Here is a 25326-nt window from a genome sequence, read left to right as displayed (position 1 = left end):
GGCTGAGATGAATCAGGCGAGGGATGTGGATAATAGGAAGAAAAGTTGCTTTAGACAGATTGGTCAGAAGAGCCTGGCAAAGGAGGCTGGCAGATAGTGATAGCACAGGGAGGAGTGGCTGTAACTGAAAGACGGGAGATCTGGGTTAGAGGTTAGGAAGAAATTCTTTAGTCAGAGGGCAGTGTTCCCTGGTGCTGCTGCCCAGAGCTGTGGGTGCTCCATCTCTGGGGCTGCCCAAGGCCGTGGCTGGGGCCCTGGGCAGCCTGAGCTGGTGGAGGACAGCAAGCCCGCAGCAGGGCTTGGGACTAGTCCCTTCTAATGCAGCCATTCTATGGTTCTGTGTTGCTCTGCTGTCTGGGCATGAAAGCACTGTGGCCATGGCATGGCATGCAGTGGTGGGGGAGAAGGGGCACCTATGGCCGTCTGGGAGCAGGGCAGCAGTCAGTTCTTGTCTGAGGGTGTGTAAGGGAAGGGGAGCAGGAGGGAGGGGGAAGGGGAATGTCCACACTGCTCCTGTTCTCCTAATTAAATCTGTTCCGTACTCTCTGGATGGAGTTACACTGTGCTCTGAGTGCCACAAGGAGTGCATGCAGCTTGAGGGGACAGAGTTGTGTGTGTGTGACAGGGAGTGCAGCTCCCAGAGCCAGGCTGGGGGTCAGCTCGTGCCCTGTGGGGCAGCTCCTGAGGCTGCTGGGGGTCCTGGTGTCACTGGTTGGAGGGATAAAGCCTGTGTTCATCACCTGAGTCACAGAACATCTTGAGTTGGAAGTTAGGTCCACACGGATCCCTGAGCCCAACCCCTGGCTGCACACAGCACTGCCCAACCCCAAACCCTATGCTGAGTGCTCAGCGCTCCCAGTGTGGGGCTGTGCCCACTGCCCCAGGGAGTTGTGCCATGCCTGCTGCCCTCCGGGGCACAGCCTTCCCCTAACCCTGCTAACCCCCCCCCGAAGCAGCCCCATGCTATTTCCTCAGGCCCTGTTGCTGCCAGCAGAGAGCGAGCAGAGCTCAGAACTGCCCCTCCACTCCTCCTCTCCCTGTGAGGGGCTGTGGGATGCCATGGGGCTTCCCCTCACCCTCTGCTCTGTGCCAAACAACCCAAGGGACCGCAAACTGCTCCTCACACCCTTTGCAGACCAATCAGACAACATTATCATAAAGTGTTTATTTATTTTTTTAAATATCAAATTTATTTTACACATCAATTTTGTTGATAAACAGACTCCCAATATTAAAAAAAAAAAAAAAAGAAAGAAAAAAAAGAATCAAGTGTGTATTACTTTGGGCAGAACCACATCCCATTTTCTGATAACACAAGCACGCTCCCCTTCAGCCGCCTGCAAGGACAACTGCAGTATGTTCAGCCCAGAACAGTAAATGACAAATGCAACCAGCTGTAGGATTCCTGAGAATTGATTCCCTCAAGTTCCTTACGTGAGTTTGTAAAACTCTTAAGCTAAAAAGCATCAGTCAAGGAGTAACCCAAACCACTACGCATTTGGATCACCAACTAAGCTACATCTACACAGCGCAGGAAGAAATCTGTTGAACGTTTCAGAAGACAACAATGTACACAAAACTGACCCCATTTCCCAAGCTGGTCTCCAAGAGAGGATTGCAAAAGGCCTCTTTGAATTAATGTTCAATTTCTGTGGAGCCATGTGGCAGTAAATCTGATGAAGAAACCTCTAGGATGTGTTCCTTCTTTTGATCATTAATGGCATAGTGTCTGAAAGAAAACTTACCACCAAGTAAAATATTGCTACTTCTGAGGAAAGGAGACAGCAAGGGGGTAAAGACAGAGGGAGAAAGAAGGAAGGGAACATCTTTTGGAGGCACAAGGTTAACAGTCCTTGAGCCCAAGTGTCCACATAGAAAGTCAAGCACAATGAGCAACAAAGCAGAGATTGTCACAACAACACAGCACAGCTCCGCTCTGCCAGGAAACATCCCCTCCTGCCAGACCGCCCTGTGCCCAGAGACTGCCAAGTGTTATTTCAATGCTCATCACCTCTAAGCTTACCTGGAGCCTCATTTACAGGACTACACACTAAGGAAGAGGCCAAGGAGATCCCTTCAGTATCTCTCAGGAAAACTGTTATCCTCTCAGCAATTGTTAGGTATGTAACCACAGTGGGTTCAGGAAATACCCAGGAATATGCTCAATGCACCCAGAGTGGTCACCACAGGCACTGCCATTTTACAAAGCAGTCCCGTGTTGTTGTATTCTCTATAGGCAGAACTGTCATAGGGAAATCATTTTGCCAAGCTGATGTGACAGCTTAGTGCGGAGCACTGATGAATGAAGAGAGTGTAAAGAGCCTTATTTGAGCACAGAGTCCATTCATTTAGTTCCTCCAAAACCTGGACAGCTCTTGGCATTACATCCTTATCCCTACTCCAGCCAAAAAGTATCTGTGCCTACCACACAAATAAAGACAGACACTCCCACTCTGCTGGCAAGAGGAGAGCCTGGTGAAGGGGTTGGTAAAGGCTGGGCCAAGGATGTGTGCACAAAGCAGGGGACACACGCACACACACTGAAACAGAAGACAACTTCTAGACAGCAATCGCTCTTGTACTTAATTAACTCAGATACTCAACTCCACCCAGATTTTCTCTAATGTAAATCTCGCTTCTGAAAAGCCAAACTCACTGTCTAGTCCAGCAGCACACAGCCATTTGCTCAAAGCAAGGCTCTGTGGAATTCAGAGATTTAGATCACTGGGCTCAGACCAACTTGATAAAAAAGTATTCATCAGCCAGGGCGGGGGGGTCAGGTTTTGTTTCTAGCAGTTCAGAGAAAGTTACAGAAGAAATTCTAGCAGTATTGATAAGTGCTTCAGTACAGCTTTGGCAGGGCAGATTTCAAAACCTGTATTTGACAAAGAATAAAACTGAGCATTGAAGCGAGTTGGCTGATGCTCTAAAGCTTTTATAGCATAAATTCTGTATATGCAGTCTAAGTAAACATGTCCATAAAACTAGAGACTTTAACCAATTTGGTGCAAAGCAGCAGTATTTCACCTACCTACTAGCAATTGCTTCTAAAAACATAAACGTGTAAATACGAGAAGGGTTTGACGTTGAATGGCTAACATCTGATGCTTCAAGGAGCTGGCAGTAAATGAACCCGCAGGCATCCTGGAGGGCCAACCTGCAGCTGGTGCTGTTGGTGCACAGACCACACGTACCAGAGATGGGGGCTCACGCTGAGACCTATGGCGTGAATCAGGAGCAGAAACACTGCTTCGAGTGAGGAGGCTCTGGAGCTGAGCTCTACTCACAGTGATGCTTTTGGTAATGAATCAGATGTGAACAGGCCTAATATTGAGATCTTATTTCCTAAAGCTTCTAGAGAGATCTGATGACACTGTCTGCATTCCTGTAGCAGTCCAAGCATTACCCTTTACAGAATGAGATTTTGATTATTTGGGGTGTTCACTGCAAAGAGCATCAACAAGCTTCACCTGGGGTCAACTACCTGCACACAGAGATCACAAAGCTGTAATCCTGCCTCACTAACAACTCCTGAACAGAGCCTGCAGGGAATTACCCGATGCTGCTCAGGCAAGGGGTTCCCAAAGAGCCAAACACTGCTCCCAGTGCAAGCAGAGAGCAATGCCTGCTGCTGAGACCACCAGTAATGGGATATAAGTGAAGTGTGTCTGGGGACATCAAGCCTCACTGGTACACCCACAACTCAAGCAAAAGCTGCTTCCAACAGAAGAATGCCTTACAGCTCTTTAGAAAATAATGGATATCTTGGCTACCCAAGCACCTAAGAAGAATCTGATGACCACCACTCAGACACACAACTCTGCAGGCTCACAACTGAAACCAAATTTGTGTTTTTAAGCACTACTCTATATGAAAGAAAAGCTTGGCATACACATAGGCAAATCTGCTAAGGAGTAGGGAAAACAAAACACCAGGGAGAGGTCTGGGACAACAACAACTGAAGCGATGAACAAGTCATGTTTCCAGCCACTGCTCATCAGTTACTTCAGGTCTGGCTCCGAAGCAGAAATTTTAAGATGAACGCTTCACAGGGAGCCACTTCAGAGTTTCATGAGTGAGATTAAGTAAAAGTTCCTACTTAAAATTTGGTATCATATTTCAACCATGCTTTCCTTTCCCAACCCCAAGAGTGTTTTGAGGCTCTGCAAAACCCCTGAAGTAGTTCCCCTGAAAAAAAAAGCATCTGGTAAGGGCTGCCTACAGCACAGCTTCAGCAAGTCCTAATCAGGCAGGCTGCTCCCCAAGGACCTCCTGGAAGGTCATAATGCTGTAACACAGATGCCACGTCAGTGCGTGTTCCATAAGCCCTACCTGGGAGCCCTCGCTCTTTAAGAGGTATTCAATTAGTAGTCCATCAGGCACTACAGACTTTCTGCAGTTTCTGAGAGGCTGATCATCCCCAAACATCAAGATACACTAGTGCAAAGCAGATTTCTTCATTCTGCTGATCACAACCCCATGCAGCACACAGAGAATCCATTTTCCAAGGATAGATGCAATTAAAAGCCATGACACGCAGTTACTTTGTTATGAGGTTTCATCATCAAGGTTTTGCCTTAAGCGGTTGAGCTTGTTCTTTTGTAGAGAGGAACAAGATACGGGCAATGTTAAGAAAAAAAATGGTAAAATACTCTTTTCCCCTTTCTACTTCCCCTCCCCACCTACAACTATGTGTTATCAGCACATCTTCAAGTAAGTCAGTACATCTCTTAGTTTTGCTAGAACCATATTCCCTTCCCTTTTTCTCTCCATCCCCTATCCCCACGATGTAAACTTAAACACACTGGCCCAGGAGCACAAAAGGGTTTGTCAAAAGCAGGCATCAGCTCTCCCCATGCAAACACAAATCCGCGCTTCCAAAAACACTTGACACCCTCCCATTCCTTTTGCAAAGTTTTACACACCTGTGGGCACCTGTAGTAGCTGCCACAATTGTTTCATTAGCATCACAGACATTTGGTTATAAGTTGTAGGAGAGAGAAAACAGTACAAACCCAAAAAGCCCATTTAGAAAAGTTTTGCATCTGTGTCATACCAGACTCAGAGTGTGCTCTGTACAACACCATGTGCCTTGCCACTGGCTGTGCGCACACACGCACACACGCACACACACACACACACACACACTCTCAATTCATTTCACAATCTGCTCTGCGCTGGACAGGGCGGTGATCTTAATGGCTTCTCTTTCTTATTCATAACACTGGAGCTTATTCAAAAATTTTGCATTTAAATAAAAACATTAATTTTAATCCAGTATGTATAATTAAAAGCTATCCCATTCACGCAATACGAGGACATTTTCTTTCTTTCAAAAGGCCAAATCTAACAAGTGAAACAGAAGAGACAAGTTACTTTGGCTGCAAATAATTAAAAACTCTGGCTCAACATTCTGCTTGCACGTTACAATGTGTAGTTTAGGTATGTCTTTTAAAAGACCCCCTCTTCCACAGTTACGTAGGAACAACAATACTCTTGGCTAGCAAAATGAGAAGAGCAAGATCTACATTCCCATCTGCTTGTTCCAAAGCCTCCAGAGCTTCTCGTGTGGTAAAACCAGCACCAAGGATTCGATCAACATCAGCTGCAGGGAAAGCACGAGGTGAAGCAACCAAGGGAAGTTCGGTGGACTCAGCAGGTGGACTACGCAGTGGTTCCTCACCCCCACCCAATGATGCTAGGCTGTCAGGAGCAGAACTGCTGCTTCTCTCAGGTGCTTTTGTGAGTGATGCCCGAGTATCTTGAGATATACCTTCATCCAAAGCAGGCTTAGAGGAAACAGTGTTCTGTTCCAAAGTTGGACTTTGAAACCATTCTGGCAAAACCTTTGCCTGCTCAGAGCTCTCTTGTTGGTCAGATGTCCCTGCAATCGAATCACTCTTACCTGAAAACTTTGAAATTTCTAAAGCATCTTCTCCAGGAGCTGATTCCATGTGAGTGACAGACCTAAGACTAACATTTTCTATGCTAGAATCACAAGGCTGGCTCCCCTCTGCTTTTCCACCTTCATATCTCACATTAAAGGAGGAACTACTCTGTTGCTGACCATTTGGATCTGACACTTTCCACTCATCTTCAGAAAACCCCTTCTGTTGTACTTGCTCTTTGTGAACCATTTCCAGCTGAGAGACTTCAGATGCAAGAAGTTTACATTCTCCTTTACAACTGATCAAGAGTTTGTGAAGCTCTTTCAAGGCTGATGCTAGAGAGAAACATGGCTCTTCTAAATGTCTACCCAGATCTGTGTCCTGCTGATGAATGACGGAGGGGGAAGAACTGTGTTCAGCTGTTAAATTGGACAACTCATTACACTTCGTGGGGATTTCACTGGTGCTTTTAGACTGCAACACATCAGAGGTGGAAACTGCATCACTCAGGGAAGTTGCAGACTTCAGTGACTCCACTTCCATAGAATAGGCATCTGAGTTCAGGTCAGATGCCCTTCCATTTTCGGCTTGCCACTTCTGCTTGCTTGCTGAGGTGTGCACTTCAGCTACAGAATGCTCAGTTGTATCCACTTCCATGTGCACACAACTACAGGATGTTTGGATACGCCCTTTCACACAGGAAAGATCTGCTTTCTCCAGTCTACCTTCTCTCATTTCTGCAGGAGGACTTCCTGGCTGACTGGCTGTACGGCCCTCTTCTTCCACAACAGGTTTCTCAACCCCACCAATGTTGCCAGGATGTTCTGGGTCAGTTTTGTCAGTTTGTTTCTCCAGATGCTCAAACTTCTCTGGTTCTTTGCACATCTGATGGTTTATGGCAAACTTGTTCTTCTGTTTTGGTTCCTTTAGTTCTGAAGGCAGAGATGCATCTTTTATTTGCCCAAGCTTAGTAGTGCTGTCAGTCAAACTATTTTCTTTTGTCACTTTCAAAAGAGGTTCCTCACCACAGCCCTGTTCTATAGTGTTACATTCCATTAGACTGTGAGCAAGAAATGTTTCTTCAAGCGTCTTCTGTGAAAGGCAAGCTGGACTGCAAGAATTCACCTCCTCTGTCTGGAGAGAGCGGTCACTATTTGCCAAGGAAGAGTTATTGGAAAGATGCTGTAATGCAAGAGGATGATCTTTTTCTGGGGTGATCCAGCATTCAGTTGAAGACTCAACTGACTTGACAGCTCTAGGATCAATGGGCTCTGTGAGGCTAGATTTGGATAAGCAAGTTGAAGCAGGAGCAAAGACAGATCGATCAAGTAATTGATTTGTGGGATTACAGATCTTAGAACTTAGTCCTGAAGACTGGACTGGATTTTGAAACCCATCAGAAGCTGGTAATGAGGGCATTTCCAGTGAGGTAGTTTCTTTGTCACTATTCTCTATACATAAGGATAGGGAAAAAAAGAAAAAGAAAAAAAAAAAGTAGTTAGGACACAGAAGCAGCACTATTTCCACAGAATCACAGAACTGTAAGGGTTGGAAGGGACCTCTAGAGATCATCAAGTCCAACCCCCTGCAAATTAGGCTCTCTACAGTAGTTTTCAAGTATCCATGCCTTTAGAATAGAAGCTAAAACAACAGTTTACATATCAGCTTGGCATATTACCTCCACTTGGGCATTACTCACCAGAGCACCACTCTATTTATAACACTAGTTACAGCAAGAAGTTGTTAAGACAGTCCCGAGAGCTCTAAGTATAAGCAAGTGCAAATCCAGAACTACATTCCACCTGCAGACACTTCATTACTGACAACGAAAGACAAAAAGCCAGTTCTAGGGTAATTAGAGAGCTCACAATTAGGGGATATTTAAACTTCAAAGTGAGCAATTATATCAATGAGAAGATGATGAAATCCCAACATCCCTGTTTATTTTTCAAAGCAGAGCGAGATCTAAATTCCTCTTTGCAATATAGAAAGCAGACTTCAATGTGATACGTGTGCACAGTACTTCATAGGGGTACTTCATAGATGGCTTGCACAAGCTAAAAATAACTTTAGGTTTTCTTTTAGCCATAACCTTCTCTTTAAATCAAGACCATAGGCTTAAAAATCTCATTACTTTTACATCTGCTTAATCAGCGCAGCTGCAATAATGGCAGCAAAAGGCATCCAGAGAAGCAATTTTTCTTCTCTAGCATGTTAAGGCACGTGATGATTAGAAAACAAGATATCCAGAGCTCAGCAAATATCCTTCATATGATGTCAGCTTGAACTGAAATTCTGTGGATATAAAATTACTTGGAGAAGCTGTAATATAATGGCTGCAGTCATCAGTACGCTGCTTCGAGAAAGCAGCACACAAATATACATATAACAGCACAATGGCATTTAAGCTCATCAGATCCACTTCAAACTTATATTAGGACATACAGTTTTGGAGCAGCTTCCAGAGGTTTGTTTTTGTGTATATGTGTGTACGTGTTGCGTATGAGTTCCCTGAACTGTCAAAGAAATCATTGCCTCTGCTCAACAGAAGCTGAGGCAACAGAAGTGTTTTAGGTAAGAAAGAAGCATCACTTGGAAGGAACGGGATGGAAGGTCAGAGTTACAGGGCTCTCTTTTGCATGAACAGAAGGCCCCACCTTTCCTCATACATGCAACCCAGGTTTGCCGCCTTTGGCCAAATGAAGCAGGATGTTCTCTCACACTCTTAAAAGGTTGGTAATTTCACATCATGTAGGTTTCTCCCTAGTAGCTCAAAGGGAGGATGGTCTTGCTGCGAGTAGTGTGAATATTGTAGTGAAAGCTTATGAACTGATGTCTGTAAATACCTGGTCTGTGGCCCACTCCAGCTGCAGTAAACACACACTACATGCATCAAGGCTTCTGACGTTCTGTTTGAATTAGGAAACAAACACACCAAACTCGTGTTAGCATTCAAAGCACAAGACATGCATGGTTATAGTCCTGCAAATTGCAGCTCCCCTCCCCAACCATCCATGAAGACAGCACATGAGCAGCAGGAGCTCCTCATGTTTCCCGGCTTCCAATAGCAGGTCTGCCCAGGTGATTCGCTATATCAAATCAAAAATAGCCCTGCTGAAGAACAGTTGAAAGGTTGTTCTGCATTACGTACACTGCAGAGTGGTCTGCGAGCAACACACACACTTGACAACATATCTGCAGCACAAGGAAGATGTCTAGCAGTGTGCTTGTTTGTTCCCAGCACAGCCACATTCAGGAGACATGCTTCAGTGAAATGAGACATGAAATGGCATCTCAGACTGCACTCCCAGCTGCTACTGCCCTGCAGGGGGTCATGCCAGCAGAGGCAAGAGAAGATGAGCAAACATCAGCTTGCTGCAAGTGGGAAACAAAGATCCTAGGGCAGAAATCCCAAAAAGGAACTGCTTCCTGAGGTACTGAAGGACAAAGCAAAGAAACAGACAGCCAGAAGTCAAAAAGCTCACTGCTTCCTACTCCACACGGAGGACAGATTAATTGCAGACCACTACAGACCACTACACACTGGGTCTAGGTATCAAGCTAGACTGAATAAGCGAGCTTATCTTGCTAATGGTCTAGTCTTGTTAATATATCAGCTTTCAAGTTGTCATTAAATCACCAACTTGACCTTTGCTGAAAGAGCATCCATTCTTCCATTAAAGTTCTACTCTGTTCTGTGTCATATACCCAAACAGTTATTCAGATTGTGCTGTATGATTTGTTGCATATGCTCCCCTTCCCATCCCAAAGGTCTCCAAACTCAAAGGTCCCAAGCATATACAACCGCTTAACCTCAAGTCCTTCTCTTTTTACAGATATCCAGGAGTACTGGAGAGCACTAACCATGCTCGTGTACAGCCAGGATGTGCCTCCTGTTCTGTGTCATGGAAGAAGTCAGCCTTTTTCACCTCAGGTACTTGCTTCTTTTATTCTCCATGGGATAAAAACAGTGTACTGAATGCTGTGATACCGCACTTCCAATCGATACATGTTGTGCACCTGCTGCTGTATCTTGTACCAGAGAAATCTCTTCTCTTGGTTGCACATCTGACCTTAATGAAGCTACAACAACTTGGCAGTGTTGGCATATTTAAAATCCAGCATTATCCTGCACATTTTCAGACTGCTCATCTTTGACATGGGTGGCAAAGAGGCTTGTGACACAGAACACAGATGAAAACAAGAGATATCTTTTTCTATGCAGCAGTATTATGTTCAAGCTCTCTCCCAGGCCAGTACTTTAGAGAGGAAACAGAATGGTCTTTTCACTCTGTGTTCAGGGTATGATCATCAGGGAGTCACAACCACTCTGATGGTAGAAGCAGTTGGTATGCTGCCAAGCACTTCTCAGCTCACGCTGAGACTCACTGTCATCCTCTTCACAGGGTATACAAAGGAGCTGAATCCCAGCCTCACCAAGGATACCATCCAGCTAACACCAGGAACAAACTCCTTCCCACAAAGCGCATCATCAGGGATAGATTCCTCTCTGTATTAGAAAAAGTCTGAGTCGCCTCCATGTGGAGGCGATGCCTTTCTTACATCAAGGCTGCCTGGATGAGAAGCTGCACATGATCGCCTGTGGACGTACAGAGTGATTTCTTTTATATCACTCGAGCTGCTATGAAAGATCACAGGCCTTGTGGGAAGCTGAGGCTCCTTGATGCTGCTCTCTTTCTCCCCCTCTCGTTCACAGCCCTTTCTCTTGCTTTTTTCTGGTGCCATATAGCAGCAGGTAGTAGTTTTGGAAGAGAGCGAGAGGGTCTGAGTTCATATTTTGACATCTCAGAATACAGCTAACAAGATTCCTGCAAACCAAAGGCTTGTAAGAGGTCCAAGGCTTGCATACAGTCCATCTAAATGAGACCTACCTTAATTTTGTGCATTACTGTTCTACAGGTATTAAGTAAACATACAAAATCAATTTCCTATTGTCATAAACCTTTTAAGTTTCTCCAAGGCTCTCTAGGAATAGAAATAGTAGACTACTGATCACCCTGAGCAAAAGTCTCTTTGTTTTGGTATATAAGCAGCTTTAAAGTCATTTTAGACACTTCTCATTTCAAAGCACTGGCCTAAAATGCTGTAGTTACAGAGACACATTGTTTCAGACGAAGAGGTTTGCTTTCTGACTGATCCTTTCACCAGTTTGCTAAGTCCAACCAACTACAATGTCTGCAATTTCAACTGGAGAAGAGCTGATCTCCACATTTTCCATGTTATATGAAGAGACATGAGCCCAATCCAACAAGCCTGACCTCTAGGGATGTCAAAATTCAGCAGGGAAAGGACAAATTTCTGTTTATCCTCTTTACTTGCTGGAAGTTAAATTAATAAGCATTCAAAGACTGGTTTAGAAAGTCAAACATGTAAATCATTTCTTGCTGGTGTACTCAAGTCTGGCCTTCCTTTTCTATTTGTGGGAAGCTTACATGTCTAAAATAGAAGAAAATAATTAAAAAAAGATGTGTGCTCTTCTTATGTAAGCCAACTGGTTATTTGCAAAAAAAAAAAAAAAAAAAAAAAAAGAAAACATCACTCGTTACACTTTGGACAATCAAGCAGCAAGTGGTAAGTATTAAAGAAAAAAAAAATCAGTGTATTATAATTTTGTTATATTTCTCTCTCTACGTGTATACACACACACAGTTATCAGACTTTGATTTTTAATCATGCTATAGTTAAAAATTAGCAAGAAAATCATTCAGGAAATCAATTTTTATCAGCTTAAGCATGGCAAAGTGTTTTGCGTGTTTCTGAAAACTGCCGTGAACTTACACTGTCTTGGAAACATAGGTGGGCATAAGCTGTAAGTTAACGCACACTGCTACGTTACAGCTCCTCAGCAGAGGGGCAGCAATCAGACACTGATATAGTCTCAGACACTGCACACATAAGACTCGAGTAGTTGCTGAGACTGCTATTCCTCATGTACTAAGATCTGTACTTACTGCTAGGGCTCTTTTATTTTTGTGTGCTGTATCTGTTAAGAATCAGATTGATGAAAGTCACCTCAATACTGCCCTTATGCGAGGCTGCTAAAACATAACCGAGTTGTGTTCCTGACTAGGCACAGCAATTCAAACCAGGTGAATAGGTGCCAGAAATAACCACTTATCTTTGAAGACCAAGGTATCAGAGCTGCTAGAAAGTTGCAAGAAGAGCACAAACTCAACAGCAAGCATGCCCAAGTGCAGACAGATTTTGCTATACAGAAAGGAAAAGATTGGTGCAATTAGATACAACAAGCAGGAACAAAGCCCTTTTCTCTCCATCTTTTGCTTACTGATGCTGCATTAGGCTATATCTAGAAACTGAGAAAAGGAGAAGGGATCTTCCAGTGACTGTCAACAGGATTCTGATGCACAACAAGAAAATCAAGCAGATATATTAATTTCATCTGAGCTCATTACAGTACCTGCTTCCTCTACAGACTTCTGTATTGCTTCTGCTAGTTCCTGGTCTGCAATCTCCTCTGGCCGCACATCTTCTCGCCCAGCCCCATAAGCCAGCCTGGCACACTCCGGGAGCTCACCCTCTGGGAGGAAAGTGGTCTGTGAGCCAGTCGTGCCAATCACCAGTACGTTCTTCTTGAGATCAATGGAACACTGCAAAAGAGACACTGAGACATCAGGGGCACGCATAGAGCACTTCAGTTCCCAGAAAAAAAGAAGAGACAAGGCTGAACAATCCATTTCCAGTGGGAGCAGCTCATAGCACTATGCAAAATGAACAGAAAGCATCAGCTATAAGCAGAGGCCTCCATTTGACTTGTTTTGTATTTAAGCATTCAGTTGAAGTGTCTTTGATCTGAGCAAAAAACTTCAGGGAACAGCCAAACACCCTATACATATATCTGTGATGTTGTACGGGGCTGCTGAATCACAGCCTGAACCTCTGATTGACCACCTGAGGCGAGCACTGAGTCAGCCACAGGAAGGCAATTCACCTGTGCTGCAGGAAGGGGTGGAGCCTGGCTGCACCTCTCCTAGACCCATTTAAGAGCTGACTGCCAGTGGGGAAGGATCTCTTCTGGAGATCTGCTCCACTGGAGTCTATTTTGTGAGCCCACAATAGGGTGAGTGTCTTTCTTTTCCTACTCCAATATGATAATTATATCAGCCAAGCTCCTGGATATACTATATCATCTGTATATTCATTGATTGTACTGATGTACATTGCATAAATACTTCTTTCATGATTGGTTGAAAAATAGTCTACTATTTTCTCTTCCCAGAAAATCCTACAACATTCCCAGGTATGGTGCTTACACTGTGCTTAGTACCTTGGAATTGAAAAACTGAATAACTATTTCAAAACTGGTTTTGCTACCTGATGCCTCTTAAGCATGTCCAGTCCGAGAAGCATGTCCATGGGCTGCTCTTCAAGGATGGAGAAAGAGCACGCCAGGAAATCCCCTTCAATCTGAACCTGAGCTGAAACACAAGGGAGAAGAGTTACCACCTTGCAAGCTACAGTGCAACACATCATGTTCTGCTATTTAATCCCCTAGGAAAGGCTTGCGCAATCACACTGGGGAGAGCTGACATCAGGACTTTGATATACAGCCTTGGTCAAAAGCCCAGCTGTAGGCAAACACCAGGGCCTACATTGGTCGTGGGTAGTAAATTATTATCAAAGCTGTTCTGGTCTTAGAGCCTTAAGTACTGCTCATCTAAGCCTCCAACCCAGAGCTAGAGGAGCTACATACAGTTCATTAGAGCACAAGCCTAAGAAGCAAGAACAGCAAAAAGAACCACTTTTTTCACACAATAGAGACAACATTCTCTCATCTAGAAAACCTGCACACACATGCAGATTTCTCCTCCTGGAAGAGGATCAAATGTTCCACTAACTTAGAACTCTTCCTGTGCAACTCACACTGCCAGCAGGAAATTCCCTCCTGGGAATCAACCCAATGAACCCCACTTCTGCAGTTGGAGTGAACAGTTTCTCAACTGCAGGAGCTGCAGGTTCCCTCATCTAAAAGAATTACATGAGACAGAAGGTTCAAGTCAGAATTGTTGCTAAAGCTAAGAATAGCAGTACTTACCTAAGTGCACTCTACCAATTATCTTCTGAGTGCCTACACCTTTAGCAATCCCAGCCCACCGCCGATCCACCAGCCTCATTATGTTGCACCTTTCAGCACAAGCTTGGCTCATAATGGTCATCTGGGCACCTAGCAGCAACAGAATTTGTGTTAAGTCTTGACAGGGCATCACAAATTAAAATACTCTCCTGGAAGGGCTTAAGATCTTGGACTCAGTAGCAGGGAAACCACATCACCTGCATGAGGCAACTGTGTCATGGCATAAAAGGCTTTTTTTTCTTAATGAAACCCACTGCTTTGAGTTTACGATGTATACACTCACAGATGAGCGTGGGCAGTAAGGTACATACTGCTGCAGAGCTGCAATAGCTCTGAGTACTTCGACTTTAACATGGTGGATGGGAGGTACAGCACTAAGGCTGGCAAAATTCCCCTATCTGTAAACTGAGATAAGACACACGCATGGCTGTGACCATTTTCGCATCGCAGCCATCAGGCACCAGAGATTTTCACAGGAGCCTTGACCTGGGGTGTTCAAGCACTCATTTGTGCTGCTCCACAAACAGTCTCCACAACTGGCAGTTTGCCTTGAACCCCACATTGTTCTGAGATTTTAATTAGGTGCTTTAAAATCTTGTAAAACACTGCTTTATAACTAAAAAGGAATATTTCAGGCAAAAATTTTGAGTGTTTACTCTCTCCCTCAATGAGGGAAATGAGAATGGAGAAAGAGATGAAAGCAGGAGTAATTCACCTGAGTCAACAAAAGCTTTCACTGGATGTCCATTGACTTTACAGTTAATATAAAGCATCACCACCTGGCCAAAGCTCTCGGGCGCCTCTTCCATTGCTATCGTCATATTTTCTTCAATATTTTGTTGCCTGGATTGAACAGAGGAGAGAAAAAAAAAAAAAAAATCAGACCTCTCTCATTAGCAAACCCTTATGAGCATCCCTCTGATTTAGAGACCTGATAACCCCACCTGCTGCAGTTTGCATTACCTACAAACATCATTTCTAAACCAAACACTGCTTAACTAAACACAGCCTTCCCAGCAGAGGGATTGCTAGTAACGATCCTTCCTTAATCCAGACATACCAAGTCACTTCCCTCGCAGCCAGGAGGACTGCTCCTCCCACACCTTGCACAGCTCACACTGCAGCACACCTGCACCTGATGACCTGTCTGCAAGAAACCCATAATCACAGAGCTAACATGGAGAACTTATAAGCAAAAATCAGTCACTCTGAAGGAAACAGGGCATGTGATGAAGATGTTGCCAGTAGCTACAACACTGGGATCGCACGGAGCAGCTCAACATTAAAATCCTCCAGCACTTCCCTAGTATTTTGCATCTCTCAGGCAGAGGAAAGGAGGCTCATAATTGAAACTGCAGTGAGAACACTGCTACGAACACAAGCCCCTCGCTGCAACTTCAAGCCTACAGAAAAAAAACACTGATTGAGAATCTCATCGTGGCCCTGACAGTAACCTTGAAAGCAATGGGTATCCACACTGACTACATCTTAAACAGCTTTATCTGTGAAAGGACACTGGCTTCCCATTTTAATGCCATTTCACGTTTTCTCCTCAGACGGCAAAGGTAAAACCAAGCTCCTCTCATGCATCTTCTGTAGCCTTCCCACAGCAGGATGGGTAGATGTGTTTGTTTGGTGCAGAAGGAAAACAGCTAAGAGCAGCTAAAGTGACCTGGCTCACGTGGAAGCTAAAGCCCCCTGCTACCCTGCTGCTAGTCTGTTCTGGCCTGTGAAACAAAGAGCTTCACACTGTATTGTCTTTTGCTATTCCATTTAAATCAGATATAGTGCAGCTGATTTGCAGGTTCAGTTTTCTTGTTGAATCCATGATTTTGTTTTCTCCGTTCTTGATGCTCCACTGAAGAACAGATGTGTCTCAAGAAACTGTGATGCCTGCAGGAACTCCCAATCAATCTCAGGCAGAGGACAGCTGATTAAGCAAGAGTTCCAGTAACCTGAGATACTAAACAGGTTGTGAAATCTGGGGACTGCTAGATGCCCAACTGTTACCCAATAGCTGCACAACCTTGGACATATTCCCTTTATCAGCCCCAATTCTCCCTCATGTACTGAGCAAGGAAAGCATTCCTTTGCCTCCAAGCAATGATTTACCTACAAATCCACACATTGTATTTTTCAGCACTGCTATGCTAAGCCATTATCCAGTACCAACACCTTGTCAATCATGATGCAAGAATGACTTATCACAAATTAATTTTGGTTATGATCAACAATAAGCCCATGTCAGAAAGACGTTTCCTTATCGAGGACAAAACTGCAAGCCACATTCCAGCTCAAGGATTCATCATTCCATTTAAGAAATCATGCCTCACCCCCATGCAATTACATGTGGAAGACAGACAGAGGGAACAAGGGCTCATGAGCAGAACATGTCTCTGTAGACTTCTTCTGACAGCAGTGAGGTGCAGAGTCCGGAATGGGAGGAGACACTCCACTGCTGTGCAAAGAGTTCAGGTCAAAGACCAGCACAGGTTCTCAGGTTCAAAACACATAAATCCAAGGCACATAAATACCACCTCTGAAGGATGCAGCTATTCAGTAAAAAGCAAACTCAAACTCACTGCTTTCCACAACTCTTTATTGGTTTCAGAGTGGCCCAACTTAGACAGTTTTGAGACCTCACACACACAGACAGCAGTGCTGCTGCTTCATCTGTCCACAACCACATGTCCCCAGTTCTCAATCCTACCACTTGCAAAGGTGGCTCAAAGCACTACCCCGAAGGCAGATATCTCTATTAAGGCAGGATCTGCTTTCTGAACACACTCCTTGTAGCCTCCAAGTTGGAAGGAAGCACCCTCTGGAAAAAAACCACCATGAAGAACTCCAAAGCCTGCTAGTGACTTTGGTTTGCTACCTTATATCTTCTTCTATCTTGGCCTGTGCCTCAAGATCAAAAGGGTCAGCTGAATACAGTCGGATCCTCTCTTGTTCCCGTCGGGCTCGGTCCTGCTGTTGCTCCAGCAATACCCTGGTAAATTTATCTGCAGTAATAAAGACATACAGGAATGCTTTTTACTGGTAATTACTCTTACAAATCATGTTCTGCCACAGCAAACACTTCTTTTTGTGTCAACATGCACTACCCAAACACTGCAATGCCAGTGGGGAACAAACTCAATTCTCTTGTGCATACTCTTCTGTAGGAAAAAAAAAAAAAAAAAAAAAAAAGGGTAGTGGGGGCAGGAGGAAAAAAGAAACAGTATTTAAAAGTAAGAGCTGCTATTAAAACAGCAATTCACTGTTCTTTTGCAGGAAGGGTTGCCTACAAACTACTCCAAAAATTTGGAAAAAAACACCTGCAACAGATATCAGGAATACAGAACTCTCCCTCAAGCTTCTTGTTTGAATTGTGAATGTGTATTTTGAAAAATTTCCAACAGACAGAGAAGTGAGATTTCATAGCTCTGAACAAGATGGCCCATCTACAAGAACAGCTTGCAAACGTTTTCCACTCAGCAATCTGCTGAAAAATAACAGTTTGTAAATTCAGCAAAGCGCAAACTCAAGATTCAAAGGCATAAAAAAGAACAGAACTTAAGCCCAAGCAACATAGGTATTATTATCCCTAAAGATGAATGCCTACCTCTGCAGTCAAGAGGTGCGAGGAGAGACACTTACTTCAGGAGGTTTAGCTGCACATTTTTCAGGTGGCCTCTAACTATTCTTTACTGTTTAGATCTGATCAAGTATATGTCAAAGAGACTTGGCAATAAATTAATTTCTGTAAGCACAGAAGGTTGTGGTTTTGCTTCAAGAAATGCAATTCCCATCAAGAAACTTACTGGCTCAGAGATAGTTACATCCTCAGGAAAGCATTTGGTGGCTGTTCTGGTGTTTTTTTATCTAATTAGTTTTCACGGAGCAGGTGCTTTCTGATGTGCCCACAATGCACCCAGCACAGCCACATGGTACACATCTGTTCATACATTTGGACATCAGAATTAGAACAGAACTGGTCCTGTGCCCAAACACTCATAGCAGCAGTACAAAACAATGAGAGTACAACCAGATAAAAGCACTTCCTTCTGGCATCCCACTGCAGCGATTTGGAACTAAAAATGCACACCTGAGATAAAGCTTTATGTGCACGACAGACAAAACAGATCAGCAGGTGAGCCAGATCTGGGTGTCCTGGCTTAACATCGCATCTCATGCCAGCAGCAGCACATTCTTCTCAGGGTGATGAGAAAACTGTTCTGTACTACAGATGCAACACTCAAAGGAGGCATGAAGAAACATCAGAGCACAACACACGTTAACTAGCAGAGATACGAGCAGAAGTCAGAAGTAAAAAATGCAGTAGTCATCAACATCCATGTGAGCTCCCTTCTTTAACAGATAAATCACTAGCATGTAACCTTGAAAGGGAAAAAGCCTGCTACATGGTTCTTCTCTTCATTCATTTCCCAAAGCTCAACCAGATTTATTTCCTATCTAAAGACTTGCAGAGGCTTAGAAGGACATCTTCCAATGCCCAAAACACCATTCTTCATACTTAAAAGGGGACTTGAGTTCAAAGCTTTAATCAGACAACAAAATCAGTTGCAGAGAAAATGAGGGACACTGTACTACAATTCATCTGTGCTGTGTGAAGTGCCCACTTCAAGACTACAATTTCAAGATTAAGAGAGATGTAAACATTTACGACTATTCCTAATGGGAATGCTCCCTAAAGACACCATCTACTTGTTCCTTTTCCACTCTCTCTTTGATGTCTGCTTCTTCAGCAGCTAACCACTATAAGGAGAGATGGTCTTAGAGCTCTGGAGTGCTGCAAACACAGCACATCAGTGGAAGCAGTGCATTCAGAGACTCAGCATAAAAAAAAAAAAATCAGGAGTTGAGCCACCTGCACTCACACAAGCTCAACGAATCCATGCATGTATTTCAAAGCAGAGGACAGAGGCTGTTCAAAAAGCCAAGCTGGAGAAACACACCCAAACTGCTAGAAAGAGAGGAACTCTGCCACCAGTGCTTCCAACCAGTGCCTTGCATGAGCACCATCAATAAGCCAGCAGTGAGTACCCCAGGCAGCTAAAAGCCCGTGAGTATTGTAACTGGTATTGGGACTGGGCTCAGACAGATTCTGAACCGCCTCGTGCAGCAAAAAAACCCAACCTACCGAGGTCTCCACTGAGCAGCGCCTCTGCCAAAGGCGGATTGCGCTCCTTCAGCAGGGACAGCTCGTGGGGATTGGCGAGCAGCATCTCCCGTAGCAATGCTGGGTTTTCCAAACCCTGAGGGAACGAAGGTGCATCGGGAGGCGACGGGCGAAGGCGCTGTGCTGGTGGCTGACGCTGCTGAGCTGACGTCCCAGGAACCGCAATGCTGCTGAAGTCTATCCTTGGCAGGCCTGGAGGAAAAAGAGGTCAAATGCATCAGCGCTTCTTATTTGCAGTTCTGCTCAAAAATGTAAGTAAAATAACTACGGGAAGGATAGGCCAGTCTTAATGCTAGGCTATTAGATCAGGTCCTTTTAACAGCAGTTTGCAACAGGTGCTGTATGGGAACTGTTGAATCATGGCCTGAACCTCTGATTGGCAAGCAGAAAGTCAACCATAGGAGCACAGGTGAAGGCAATTTAGCTGTCTGAGCAGAAGGGGTGGAGCCTGGCTGCACCTCTCCTAGACCCCATGTAAGGGCTGACTGCCGCTAAGGAAGGATCTCTTCCCGGACATTGCTCCCTTTGGAGTTCTTCTGTGAGCCTAGGACACGGGTGAGCGTTTTCATTTATTTTTAATTATACCTTTCCACCATGATAATCTTTCTAGCTATATGACCTGTAGATACCAGCCTAACCACACCGCTCTGTATATGTGTTGATTATACAGGTGTACTGCCACACAGCCAGGTTGCTGGGTGAGGGATGCTGGCATTTCTTTATGTAACTGGCCTGCTCTGCATCCCAGAAATGCACTTTTTGAATCACCGACTAGTTATTTCCAGCTTCACAAATGTGAATACCACGGAGAGAACACAAGGCTAACCCCAGTGCCTAAGGCACTTCTCAATCTCTCTGACTGAAAATTAAAAAACAAAACAAAACCTCAAGAGGAAAAAAAAAAGCACCACTTTGCAGATGTGCATTGCAGGTAACTCTCCAGCCACAGGAGGACAAGAACTTCACCCAAGACCTCCTCAGCCAGCAATCCTTTCAAGGCGAGAACTTGATAGGAATCAGTGCAGAAGGCAGAAGAGAGGTAAGACCAGGAGTGCACTCACAATATTCAAGGAGTCTCTTGCTTGTGTGCATGACTGCATACCTGGGTTTGTTAAGATGCAGTTTCTCGATCTGTCAGAATACAGATGGGAGCACATACTGCAAGAGCCCCTTAATGTGTCTGAGCCACACAGAGCACACACTACTGTACCATTCCACAGAACAGGAAAGGAACTGCCATATGAACATTCACACACCTCTACAGAAACTGCCGTTCTGAACAAGCTACATGAGTTTTCTGAACTTCCCCAGAATGGTGAAACATTCTTTGCTTTCTTAGAATCACCAAATGATGAGTCCTTCAGCTAATTCTGCAGATCCCCCAGCAACAGCCACCCTCCCTCTGAAGTTTTGCCTAGCAAGGTGTTAGAGACTAATGAGATAACAGCAAAACCTTCAGATGCTCAGAGCAAAGGCGTCACTTCTCACCTGGGAAATGGATCGAGGGCCGTGGCTCTATGGTCTCTTTCTGTCGTAAAATCACCACGTCTCCATCTTTCAAGCCATAGGAGGCCAGGGATCTGTTGTTGTCAGTGAGAGGCCTCTCCGCATAGACAATCTGCTCATGGGGAGAACGCAAGGAGAAAACAACCAGTGTGACCAAGCAGATCAGGATCTGATTTTCTTTCGTTTTAGAAACATGTTTCAGCCACTCCTGTGGGCCGACCTCAAGCCTCAGAACAGGCGTGCAGTCCTCAGCAGAGGCACAGACAAACCCTGCCCAAGCACCTCGACCTCAGGCACAGGCAGACCTCAACATGAACTGGTTGGACAAGTACCCAACATCTGTCCTATCCAAAGCTAGCGATCCCTTCTCAAAGCTCAGCACCTCAGAGAAAGGCTTGTCTCTTAATTAGAGGTCAAGATCTTTGAAGGAAAGAACAGCTTACATCAGACCTGTTTGCCACACATTTCCAAAATCACATCTCTGCTATTACCCAAGTTGTGGCTGCTTCCCATAGCGTTATCTTCACCCAGCTCTGCTTTTCCTAACCAAAGACTCAACTGTATACATGCAGGCAGCATCCATCAGGACAAATATTGGATTGAATCATCTACAGAGCAACGATTTCTTCCATTACCCAGAACACAGCTCCCCAAAACAACTGGTTTTCACAGAGACCTTTGTGAGTATCTCAGCCGTTTTTGCTTTACTTCAGTGATGTAAGTCCACTCAGACCCAAACCACCAGCTTCCAAACATCCCACTGCAACCAGTGGCAGGAATCAAGGAATCAATTTCTTCTGACTATAATACACAAAGTCACATCCTTTTCTGTTATGATTTTCTAATCTAACTCAACAAATACAAAAACATACTGAGATAAAAAACGAATAACCATCATGGGAACGTTTCTACTAACATTAGATCCGTAATACCTACAGATGTCCTAAATTACTTCCATGCCTTCCTTGAAATTTCAACAGGCAATTACTGCAGATGTGCACTGTCATAAGACTTGCCTGTGACAAGAATGATGTTCTGGGCTTCTGATTCCACAAAACCTCTGCCATTCTCTTTAAAGGAACAGGAGTTCTGTTGAAGATGTGTCTTTGGCATCCCAGTAACCGTATCTGCTAAGCATTAAGGCTTTTGTGCCAGAATTATCAGAACAGGGAAAACACACACCATTGGAAACAAAGATGAGGTTTCTACCCTCTCAGTAACTACAGCATCAATGGTATTGCACACAACTGGCCTGTGAGACCCCTTCAAAGTGAATACAGACCCATCTGCAAACTACACTAAAGCATGCAGATGCTGCTCTGCTGGTTTGCAAGGCATTACTGGCATTAGTAAGGTTGGCCCGTGATGGGCACATCCCCTCACATAACCACGCATACCACACACGGCCTGACTACTAGCACTGCTGTCTGCAGAGAAAGCAAGCTTGCAGCAAATTCCAGCTGCACGCACAAATCTTAAATGACAGTTTCTCTGTGCAGATGCTCTAAGAGACATGAGCTAATCAGTTTAAGTGAGGTTTTACCTCTGTCATCTTGCGAGGATTGGATTTACGAACATTCGGCCTTAGCACCTCAGACAGTGAATTAAGTGCTCAGCACTCACTCCACATCCATCAGCAGCATGGCTTAATACACTTTTGACCTATTCCACTTTGCTGCTAAAATGAACTTATTTCATTTTGCTGCATTCCAATTACACGGTTTGCAGCATACAAACAGAGCCGTAAGCCAGCCGGGCAGCCACAGCATGTGCTCATCCAGAGGTAACCCATGCAAGGAAGCAGGCAGCCACACCACACACCAGATGTATTCTCCTGGCACTGGGAAGAACGTCTTCATGAAGCAAGAAAGCCCAGTCATGAAATCAGCTGTCACCAAAGTAAAGCCCACACAGCAGGAACATTCCTCGTTCAAAAAAGAAGCCCACAAAGGCTACAAATCGACCCAACATATACACATAAAGAGAGGAAGGATATACCACCACTGCCAAAACAACACAGAAAAGTCAGTTTTAACTCCAGATTCCCTCCTCTTCTCCACAAAAGACATCTGCTCGATGCGAGAGAGAAAACACAGTGAGCCAAATTTCTTCCCCTCTACTCTCCCTGCTACACTTCCCCTTATCAGCACAACCCACCTGCAGCTGCACACACTATCTTGTGCCACCCTCCAGTCCTCGATGCCTCAAGGCCATGGGCTTCAGCACTCACCTCCACCCCAAACTACAGTGCCCAGAATGAATTTCACCAAAAGATAAAGACTCAGACTAACACTCTCTGGTTTACAGCACCCCGCACGGTCCTTGCTATTAAAAGCATCTTCTTTTTTGTGCCAGGAAGCAATAAGTGTTACCATAAAGCAATGAGTGTTGTGTGCAGTAAAACCAAATTTGATGGGTGCAACACGAGGACCCACACTGTCCCCTGGTTTTGGGGGGTAGTTTAGGCATGCAAAATCCTTTGACACAACAGCTTCACTGATAATTCATGTTTCTGTAGCCTTCTTTCTACTGAAGATCCAAAGAACACTGCACAAACACCGGTCAGAAAGAGCAGGGGAAGGAACAATAAATTCATACTTGGAAAAAAAAATTAAAAAGGAAACAGAATAATGTATAAACAGGTGAATAGAAAGCAAGCAGAAGCACTCCTGAAAAGCAGAGTTGACCCACGTTACCTGTAGTGCCTGTAATCACAAAACTGCAGCAGTTTAGTTGCAGCAGAGCAAAGATGCAAAGGGAACTCCCAGCAAAAGCACTCACAGAAGTACGTGACCCCTTGCTATCCTGAAATAGATGCAAAGCTGACAGGTCACCGTGATGCAAGAGGGGCAGCTCCGAAAACAAGGTCACTGAGCCACAAAGCGCTCACAGCCTCCTGAGGACAGAGAACATCCCTGTCACATAGCAGGGGCTGGCCCTGTCACCTGCTGTAGGAGTCATCAGAGATGCTGGTGCCTCATCCGCTGTAACACAGCACTGCAGGCAAGTCCAGAAGGCAGGAGCCCTATATACACTCCTATAGTCTCTTTCTACTTCTCATAGACAAAGAGCTTTTTTCCTAATGCAAAACCCACATAACCTCGATTTTCTACTCCTGCTTTGAAAAACAAGTTAGGCAATGGTTTCATTTTGGGTTAAAGCCTACATCAACACTTCCTTACACTTTCTCAGGAGTGTCTCCCAACTCAAACCACTGCCTTCAGCTACTCCTGGCACACACAATATTGAGCACAGGTTCTACTGCACGATTATCCCCACACACCAGCATGTCAGTCTCAGAACCAGACAGCACTGTGCCTCTCATCACTAAGCAGCAAAATCAGAGCTTCACGAGGGCAGAGGAAAGCAGTCTGAAGCCAGATGAGGCACTGGGAACCTGCTCAGCAGGGCACGCAGCTTTCCTGTCTCACAGTCCTCCATTGCTGACTAATAACCACTTGACTGGAAAAACACTTTCTTAATGTAGAGTGAGAAAGGGCTCACGAAACAAAAACTTCAGAAAACAAAACTTCACGAACTTTGCCAAGAGGACCGAGATAAAGCGACAGAGCTGACACTGCTCTGTCCAGCTGCACAACGCCTGCGAACAAACTGACAAAGGGCAGAGAGCAGACTGAGAAACTCCCTCCAGGGTCCCCCCAGCACGCCGCGGCCCGGACAGCTCTGTGACCCCAGCACCGGGTGCGATGCGGCTCTCCGCGTGTGGGAGCAGCGCAGTGTCCACAGCCGCCTCCACAGCGCCCAGAAAACGGGGGGAAAGCCTCAAATCGTTCTCTGGAGAGAGGGGGAGGAGGCGAGGAGCCCCCAGCCGGCCCTGCCTTCCTCACTCCCGGGATCCAAGGCCCCGAAAGACGCGCTCCTCCCCGCAGAACCGCCGCCCCCCAGAGGCAGGGCGGGCCTCGGGCGGACGCCGCGCACCCCCGAGGGCGGCGCGAGGGAAGCGGGCCCCGACCTGACTCTCGGCCGCCGGGATGCCGGACTCGAGTTCGCAGAGGGCGCGGAAATTCTGCAGCTCGAAATCGGCGTCCACCTGCAGGGAGAAGGTGAGCTCGCTGCGGTCGCGGCGCAGGCAAAACACGGTGAGCAGCATGGCCGCCCGCCGCCCGCCGCCACAACCGCCGCCCGCCGCAAAGCGCCGCCGTCGCAAAACGTCCCGCCCACACCGCCGAGCGGCGCCGCTCGTCGCAAAGCGCCGCCCGAGACGCGGAGCCGCGCCCGGCGTCACCCCGCCCATCCGCCTCGTTGTGCGCTGCGCTGCTCTCGGGAGTTTCCCTGACCGCTGCCGTTTGCTTGTGGGGCTTTTGGAGGATTCTCAGAGCCCATCGGAGCACCTTTTGGTGCAACCTTCAGTGCACAGTTGGTGTGCACGTGGGACACCCCGCACTACTCTTCTGTGCCCGGCTGTCATCGCAGCCCCTTTGGGACTCCTCGGACACCGCTCTGTGCCTTTGAGAGACCCACAGTGCCCGGTCGGTTTCTGGGATATCTTGCACTTATCCATGTACATTTAAGGTGTCCCAGAACACTCCAGATGCATTTTAGCAGATGCTACAACCCATGGGGGCAAGAGTCAGTTTGCACAGCTGTAATCCTAGTGCTTTTTCAGGTGCTGC

At 45.5% G+C, this 25326-nt stretch overlaps 1 protein-coding gene across 3 annotated transcripts; it reads right to left on the bottom strand.

Moving 5' to 3' along the window:
- Window positions 1-1150: 1150 nt before the first annotated feature.
- Window positions 1151-24874, bottom strand: LOC100550621 (protein DDI1 homolog 2). 3 transcript variants are annotated; one of them, XM_031556674.2, is made up of 10 exons: window positions 24666-24874; window positions 20675-20804; window positions 19148-19378; window positions 16880-17006; window positions 14717-14844; window positions 13963-14091; window positions 13242-13345; window positions 12328-12517; window positions 8735-8797; window positions 7194-7339 (listed from the first exon to the last, which is right to left on the bottom strand). In XM_031556674.2, the coding sequence occupies exons 1-9, from the start codon at window positions 24801-24803 to the stop codon at window positions 8781-8783; spliced, it is 1194 nt and encodes a 397-aa protein (XP_031412534.1). In that variant the 5' UTR covers window positions 24804-24874; the 3' UTR covers window positions 7194-7339; window positions 8735-8780. The 3 variants fall into 3 exon arrangements, with proteins under 3 accessions (XP_010721171.1, XP_010721172.1, XP_031412534.1); XM_010722869.4 differs by lacking the exon at window positions 8735-8797 and having other exon boundaries at window positions 1151-7339; XM_010722870.4 differs by lacking the exons at window positions 8735-8797; window positions 24666-24874 and adding an exon at window positions 21709-24560 and having other exon boundaries at window positions 1151-7339.
- Window positions 24875-25326: the final 452 nt, after the last annotated feature.

Source organism: Meleagris gallopavo, chromosome 23, assembly GCF_905368555.1.
Source record: "Meleagris gallopavo chromosome 23, MGAL_WU_HG_1.1, whole genome shotgun sequence".
NCBI lineage: Eukaryota > Metazoa > Chordata > Aves > Galliformes > Phasianidae > Meleagris > Meleagris gallopavo.
Note: the sequence above shows the minus strand (reverse complement) of the source record. Positions and strands in the feature narration are given on the sequence as shown.

What these genes read in the sequence shown, in the direction of transcription:
- LOC100550621 (XM_010722869.4), bottom strand. Translation starts at nt 24,803, where the DNA reads ATGCTGCTCACCGTGTTTTGCCTGCGCCGCGACCGCAGCGAGCTCACC. An exon ending in GCTGCTCAGTGGAGACCTCG is followed by an intron (nt 17,007 to 19,147) that starts GTAGGTTGGGTT and finishes TTATTACTGCAG; the next exon opens with ATAAATTTACCAGGGTATTG. An exon ending in AAGATAGAAGAAGATATAAG is followed by an intron (nt 14,845 to 16,879) that starts GTAGCAAACCAA and finishes TGTTCAATCCAG; the next exon opens with GCAACAAAATATTGAAGAAA.